The 8,297-nt window shown below is 44.5% G+C and overlaps 1 protein-coding gene across 1 annotated transcript; it reads right to left on the reverse strand.

Annotated features, from left to right (window-relative positions):
* Nucleotides 1–1,326: 1,326 nt before the first annotated feature.
* hspb9 (heat shock protein, alpha-crystallin-related, 9) lies at nt 1,327–2,650 on the reverse strand. The gene is made up of 2 exons (XM_076143276.1): nt 2,324–2,650; nt 1,327–1,862 (listed from the first exon to the last, which is right to left on the reverse strand). Exons 1-2 carry the CDS (start codon nt 2,539–2,541, stop codon nt 1,400–1,402), a joined length of 681 nt encoding a protein of 226 aa, XP_075999391.1. The 5' UTR covers nt 2,542–2,650; the 3' UTR covers nt 1,327–1,399.
* Between the last annotated feature and the right edge of the window lie 5,647 nt (nt 2,651–8,297).

Raw genomic sequence — 8,297 nt, forward strand, 5'->3', positions numbered from 1 at the left:
AACACTGACGCCACACTTTGTGTCACGACGAAGCCAACCGAAATGAATTAGACAGAAGCAAGCCAAAATGATGTTGGATGGAGACTTAGACTTAGAGTGAGAGGACACTCTTCCTCTCCAGCACAGATTCACATCCTCTGGGTTGTTGGCGCCATCTTGTGGTCCAGAAAAGTCCATGACGATTCTATCAATAGCTTTGTTTAGACTGAAGAGGAGGAAGAGGAAGCCTATACTATCATTGCACATTACAACAAAATGTGTCTTCAATGACCAAGGCACCATGCTGGGCAATGTAAAAGCACAAAGCACACAGGGCAGCATTTGTTCCAACTTAAAGTACAAATCAAAAGAGAGATTATTGTATTGTAATCCAAAGTTTAAAAGCAAAGATGTTTACCCAAAGGTTGAAATAGATTTGAGCTCTCCAGGTGTGATTAATTCAGACAGTTTCATCTTGATTTATGTGCTTAAAGAGTAGATTAAAAACAAAAACCAACAACAAGCTAAGTGCTAGCTTCATGAGTAGCTAACTAAAAGTAACACAGCTAGATAAATGTCAAATGTTTTGAGTAATGGAGCGAATTATGGATTTTCAGCTCAAATAATCCAGCTAATGTTGTCTTGGGCCTCTTAGACCAGGCTAATGCTGCGTTAAAGTGGTACAGGGAATTGACACACACCAACTTTACAACTTGAAATTGCAACCGAGCCACCGGAATCGTACTTATAAGGAAAGCATGCCTATGTTCCCTCAGCCCTATGTTCCCTCAGCCCTATGTTCCCACAGCCCTATGTTCCCTTAGCCCTATGTTCCCTCAAAATTATTATAAGTATATACTTATAACTTATACTAAAAGTCTTTCTTGATGCTACACGTCTAGCAGTTTAGCCCCATATTTACGCACTCGCCCGGGATGATGGGTAATTTCTGTTGACTGCAAATGCAGCGAAAATGCTTTTTCGTAGACAAACTTTAGTTCATGTTGGTAACTGCCTGGTACCATATGTTATAAGAAGGTGTGGATCGATGCGCAGCAGCAGTTGTTTGTAAACATCCTGCAATACAGCCGCAATACACCGTTTGATGAGGACTTGAATGCAGCGTAAGTTTGGCCTGATAAATGTCTGAGTCTGGCTATTATATCATCCATATCCCCCCATGCAAAGAGTTGATCCAAAGTATTGTTAAATATTATTTTCTGAAAATTGAATACTTTATTTTATTACAACAGTTCATACAAATGACAAATAATCATTAAATAAATAATCTCTTCACTTTGCAGCAGTGGTTTTTTCTCCATATACACAGTTCTTTTATGTGTATCATAGTCATCTTAAAAAAAAATAATTTCATACAAAGACTGTGTGTGTTTTCTGTGAGTGAGAGTTCACGTGTGTGTTATTCTGTGTGTTTGTCCTCTGTCTCGTCGCTTGTAATGGGGAATTCCAGCGCGCTCCTGAACCGCACAGGAACCTGGCGCTCCTCAGTGATTGCCTGTTTGACCACGGGGGCGTGGATACGCAGCTGTCCGTCATCCATCAGGGAACAGGAGAGGCCGGACAGGTCGAGGTGGTCGGGCAGATCGATCCTCTGGGCGAATCCAACCTGTGATGAGGCCGAGGAGCAGAAGGAGGCGGCGGAGGAGGGAGAGGAGCACGACTGGGACGCTTCTGCGCCGTCCTGTTTCATAGCAACCACCGCCAGACTCCGCCCATCCAGCTTGACAGTGATGTCATTGGGGGCGTAGCCACGAGCATCTAAGGTCACAAGGAGGTCGCTGCCGTTTTCTGTGGTCGGCTGGGCCTCCTGGCGCAGCTCCATGCTGGGACTCTGCTTCTGCTGCTCCTTCCCATCACTCAGCCTGAGGGAAACAGGTGAAAGTACAGTTACTCTTAAGTGCTGCAGGCGAATACGTCTGAGGAATTGTGACTTTACAGCTTTCAAAACATTTAGCTTTTTAATCCACTACCTTTATTTATCTGATGACTATTGTATCTTAAGAAGAATTCTTTCTTTCTTTCTTTCTTTCTTTCTTTCTTTCTTTCTTTCTTTCTTTCTTTCTTTCTTTCTTTCTTTCTTTCTTTCTTTCTTACCTTTCTTCTTTCTTTCTTTCTTTCCTCCCCGCCCTTACTCCCTTACTTCATGTTATTCTGAATTCTCTATTTCTCTGTCTTTAACTTTCTCTTTCATTACTTCCTGCTTCCGCTTTCCCATTTTATTCTTTTTAAATTTAAATCAATTCCTTCCTTATTTTTTTATTCAGTCATTTCATATCATCATGTTCATCCTACTGTTCTTCCTTCCTTCTTTCCTTTTCTTTACCTAGAAAAAGGAGAGCGGTTGAAGGGCCTCAGTTGGAGCATGTGGGGCCCATCGTGGAGCTCCGTCAGGAGGCTGTCGGCTAGCTTGGCTCTCCTGTTGAAGAAGTCCTGCTGCAGGGAGGTGAGGGCCCCACGGTGCAGAGGCCACAGCAGCCGCTCCTGGTTGAAGAAAGGGTCCTCACCGAATAAGCTGCTCAGGGCTAAACGCTGCGCCATCATGTCAACACAAACGCCTTTTCACAAAAATGCTGGCTGTCGCTTCTTGTTTGTTGGTTGAGATTAACTCTCTCGCACTCAAGGCTTAAGCTGAGTCTTCTGTGCAGTTGCTCCTCTTGTATCCAGGTAGTTTGGCAGGTTTAATGTGAACTCCGTGCTTTATATACCTCAGCTGTCGCGCTCAGCCACACCTACTCGCTATTTTCTGCACTATGAGCTCACTGCCGAGCCTGACGTGTTTGTTTGTGTGTGTGAGAGGGGGCAAGAACGCCAAAGCAACTCATCAAAAAGTCAAAGACAGCTCATGGTCACCTCCCGTGCACGGAGCTGCGTTAACACCACGGCACAATCTCCCACTCACTGAGGCTGAGAATCATGTGGAGTGAACCTGTTTATCACATTCACCAAGGAGGTTTGATTGTCTGACTGTTAGCAGGACGCCTTAAAAAATAAATGTATGGATTTTAGTGAAACTTGCTGGGCAGCTTGGTCATGATTCAGGGATCCAGATGAGCAAGAAACCAGGAGCAGCAGAGTGAACGCAGCATTTCTGTCTCAGGTTACAGACCCTCATTACTGCTTCTTCAAGGGATGACCTCAGTGTGCTAACTTTACACACACTCTGTGAGTGGGTGTGTGTGCATCCGCACAGTTGTATGTGAAATCGGAGTGCTAACATTTCAAGGAGTGTGTGTCACATCTATTTGTGGTTGTTTGGGTGTCACACAATGAACCTACTTTCGCATCATTGGTTCTGACGGTGATGTTGCCGGCGTGTGATTGGCTGAGGACGGTTCCTTGGTTGTGATGATGATTCCCACATCTATCTATCTATCTATCTATCTATCTATCTATCTATCTATCTATCTATCTATCTATCTATCTATCTATCTATCTATCTATCTATCTATCCGTCTATCTATATTATAAATGTGTAATGTTGATAGTTAAAAATCAATGATATTAGCAGTAGTGTTAAAAAAGTGTTTTCCTATTTCATTTTTACTTTCTTATTTTAAAAATGTGTACACAATCGTGACATACAAGAAGTGATGCAGACAATATTGTGTATTTATTTACTTTCTTTATTAGAAATAAAATAAAATAAATGTTTTTTCCACTTCATTGTCTCCACCCCCTTCCCTTGACCTGTAAAAAGCAAACAGCGTTATTTCACACTTTAATCTGCCAGAGGCTTTTCTGGTCTCCATATGGTCATTTGGAGAAGTGTGTCTTTGGACTAAAGCTGGACAGATGAGGACACTCATGGAGACACTCAGGAGTGCTCATTTAGATGGTCAGCTGTGAGTCATCTGGAGGGTCACTACTGAATTTAGGAAACGTGTCAGTGAAGCGGGGGAACGCCGGGACACAAATAGAAAGGGAGATACTTCGTCCTGTTCCAGATAGCTGACCTATTATTACTCCAGTCTGGCCAGATTGGATTTATGGCTTCCACATGGTCTTTGTGGTGTTTGTGTGTGTGTGTTTGTTAGGTACTTATTATGTCGTGTTCAGGCTTTAAGTTGAATCATAGGGTTATGTGTGGTTACATTTGACATCCAGAATTTACTACTTTGATTCTCTCTCCTCTCCTCTCCTCTCCTCTCCTCTCCTCTCCTCTCCTCTCCTCTCCTCTCCTCTCCTCTCCTCTCCTCTCCCCTCCAATCTTCCTGCAGTACCACCTTATGGCCACTAAAGGCCACCAGAGTACAGGAAAGTAATAAAAGTCCTGTCTCTCTTACTGTACGTTGATACTCCAGGTACATATACAGTATAATTCACTATTGTTGATTTTATAGTAAACGTTGTCATTTATTCCATAGTCCTGAGAGCTCACATTAAACAAACTGACTCAGTGACAGACAGACAGACACACAGACAGACAGACAGAGAGACAAACAGACAGGCAGACAGACAGGCAGACAGACTAACTGAAACACAGACTAGCGAACTACCATCCTCCGTGCTACTTGTGTGATCCTCATAGCGTGAGAAGGCAGAGGAAGTGCCTGGTGCAGGGGCTCTGTGGCAGACCGGCCTGAAGTCTGCGGTCGTCTGTGCTCAGCCTTCGTTCTCTGAACCCAAGTTCAACCAGAGCTTTTACTTTCATCTTCCGCTCTTGTTTTTACCAGCTTGTTTTGGGCAGAAGTTCAGAGTTTTGTTGTTCAGGTAAGTTTAAAGTAAAACAAGTGTGTGTGTGTGTGTGTGTGTGTGTGTGTGTGTGTGTGTGTGTGTGTGTGTGTGTGTGTGTGTGTGTGGGGGGGGAAGGATAATGCTCCCTGACTCATCCTCTAAAGGTGCACAAACACACATGCGACACTGACTTTCCTGAACACTCCCCTTCCGTGTACATCAACTAAAAAACCCGACACATGCACACTCATGCACACACTCACACACACACACACACACACACACACACATTCACACGTACACACACAGTGGCAGCTGGTTGGACGTGAAGGTTACTAGGGGTCGTGTCTGAGACAGGAACTGAAAAACAGGAAGAAATTTTCAGGTCTAAGGATGGCAGCAACTTTTGTCTGGTTATGTGTGTGTGTGTGTGTGTGTGTGTGTGTGTGTGTGTGTGTGTGTTGAAGCATAACAGTGGGAAGTGAAGAGCAGAATATACATTTTGTAAGAGTCAGAGAGAACTGGTGCTACAAAAAGTTAGACGGGTGAACTAGATTTAATTTTGGATTGACAGACAGACAGACAGACTGCTTTAAAGTGTTAAACTATTCTACACGTACTGTGTTTTGTAGACACAGACACACACACACACACACACACACACACACACACACACACACACACACACACACACACACACACATAGCGCCAAGCAGTGTAATTCGGACCGACAGCTAGGCTTCACGCTCCAACGCACCTCACCTCCAAAAATGGATGCAGAGGGGCCATTTGACAAACACACACAGACACACACGCACACACAACCAAGGATAGACAAACACACTCCCTATGGAAAGGGAGGAGGTGGAGGTGGGGATGAGGATAGATGTGAAAGGGATTAGGAGGATGGAAGAACATGGTGAAGTATAAAAGAGCAGACAGGCAGACAGGCAGACAGACAGACAGGTCAACACAGAGCAGACACACTCAAAGTCAGGCAGGTAGAGTCACACAGCACACATGTAGAACCCACACAAAGAATCCAAAATCATGCAAATCAATCTAAATCTTGTGTATAGCTCCTGTCAGGCATGACAACATTGTATACCAACACACACACACACACACACACACACACACACACACAAACAGGCCACACCCATTTGTGCCTCATTCTATTCTCTGTGTTCTGTTGAATGTTTGGAGCGATATGTGCAACATTGATAGCTTTAGCTTTTAATTTTCCTCTGCACTTTGCTGTGATTGGCTGCCACAGGTTGGTGGGCGTGGCTCATTCTTCAAAAAGCACCACATGTCATTGTGAATGAATTATTCTGCTGTAAACAAACTTGGCGGACTTGTGACCTCACTATTTATCAATGAATCAACCTGATGGTGGCGCTGTGGTCATGTTCCTGTCAATAGCCTTTTGAATTTCAGCATTCAGAGCAGGTTTGAGGAAAGAAATTCTTCACATATGGTGTGTGTGCATGTGTGTGTGTGTGTTCTCGTCTGAGCACTTATCTCGCTGCTACGTTTTGCACTTCTTCTTTAGTTCTATTATCGCGGCTGTCAAACACAATGACAAGCCGCCACATAAAAGTTAAAAGAAAAAGAGTTTATCTCACACAAAAGTGCGATGCGGTGAGGAAGAGGAGAAAAGTGCGGTGGAGGGGAAGGTGATTTAGAGCGCTTGAGGTCTGTAATAGAGACAGCGAGGCGTGATTTAGTGCGGGGAGGAAAATGGAGGAGTGGGGGTGCGTACTTGGCAAAGATTGAGTGTCATTTAATGCAGGAGTGAGTGGAGGAATTATTGCATGGCTGCCACATTGGCTGACTGTAGATGTGGCGTACGGCTCATGAGCCTGCGATCCCAGTTGAATGGGAATTGCCACATTAACGCGGACTGAATGCTAACTACCACAGCACATAAGAGCTGAGCTGGCTAATGACTCTATGTCACCGTAATGGCGTCGCTATCAAAGTGGCTCGGTCTCTGCGGGACGCCTTGCTCCTCGTGTCTCACCGCCCTTCCTTCCGCTCTTCTCTATCCAGCTGGTGGACGACCTTCTGGCTGCTCTTCACTGCACCACTCATATTCATTACCTACTCTAAGCCCTGGAGTCTGGACGGAGAAATGCTACATTTCACATGTACTGCACAAAGGAGCTCGTTCTGGAGGTCAGCATTGCTTAGAATATGTCGTTTTTTGATAAATCTGGAACATTCACAGTGCAGATGGTGCGTCTTGATTCAGCAGGCAAAGATCAAGAAAAGGTGAAGTCTAATTGGTTCCTTCTCCTATTCCAGTTCATCCAATTGTCCAGTTCTACTGTACAGCGCCTCTCAGTGGAACCTGGAAGTTCCCTTAATCATCTGTTTTAAGATGATTGACCCAAAATCCGTCACTTGGTCTGCTCAGAATTAAGTTGTTAACCCTCTGCAGTCTAAATTCCATCCATTTTCTAAAAACTTTCCAGGGTCGTGAAGGGCCTGTAGCAGAAATTCTGTATACGCTGCATTTTTGTGTCTACAAAATGTGACACAGGGGTGTAGATGGAAATAACAGTGCACACTTTCAGTTTCATTCCTTTCTGTCTTTGAATGCACATTTCATTGACGGATTCAGATCTTTCATTTGCTCAAGAGAATCTAAATCAATTCCAGCCGTTTCCTGTCAATGTCAAGGTGGAGCTCAAATAACTCCAGGACAGATGGTGAATTTTTCTTTATGCTATACTTAACACTCTCATCTTCCTAAAGAAAGAATCCTATTACCCCATTCATACAAATCGTGAACATTACGCTGCGCTGATCCAGGTGTGTCCCATACAGGAGGCAATTCTCTCCAGGCATCAGTCATGGAAATGCCCTGTGGGCTGTCATCAAGAAACAGATGTGTTGATATTCAGGTTCAAGACGGCGCCGGCCCATGTGCAGATCCGCATCGAGCAGAGCAGTATTTTGATCCAGTTCCTGAACGCACCTTTGAGCGTGAACTTGCTACTCACAGAACAGACGATGCCTGAAACAATTCTGTGTTCAGTCACTGATCAAAAAACAACCCTGATTGAAAACTTCCTGCCTCGTGTGGAACATGGATGCCACCCAAACGGCAAATGGCTGCCGTTCAGGCTCTAATGGCAGCCTTGGAGTTAGTGAGTGCTTTTTTTGGGTACTGGTAGCGACATTTTTCATCACACATGGCTCCCCTGGGTATGATTGCCATATTCAGGGGGACTGGACTTCCTAGTTGCACCCCTGAGACCATCTATCTATTCTTGATACAGAGCACGAGTCTGAAAGCAATGGGCTATCTGTCATTCCTGCTATTAGTTCATGGTTATCATCAGCAGTGGCCAAGGCCATTAGCCAAAAGACATTAGCAGCAGCCATCAGCAAAGCCATTAGCTCCTCTCTCTGCTAAAAGGCTACTGTCCCTCACAAAGACTCATTACAGAGAGGTGGAGAGGGAGAGAGAGAGAGGTGCACAAGAAAAAGAAAGACAAAGATTGAAGGAGAGAGTGCAGGAAGGAAGGAAGAGGAGCGTTAGATCACTTTAATTGTCCTCTGTGTCATTTTTCGCCGCTCAGTGAAAGGACCGATCCGTAAATGTTGCGCAG

The sequence above is a fragment of the Genypterus blacodes genome, unplaced genomic scaffold (assembly GCF_046128005.1).
Source record: "Genypterus blacodes isolate CSIRO-AG114 ecotype Tasmania unplaced genomic scaffold, CSIRO-AGI_Gbla_v1 ptg000022l_1, whole genome shotgun sequence".
NCBI classification, from domain to species: Eukaryota; Metazoa; Chordata; class Actinopteri; order Ophidiiformes; family Ophidiidae; genus Genypterus; species Genypterus blacodes.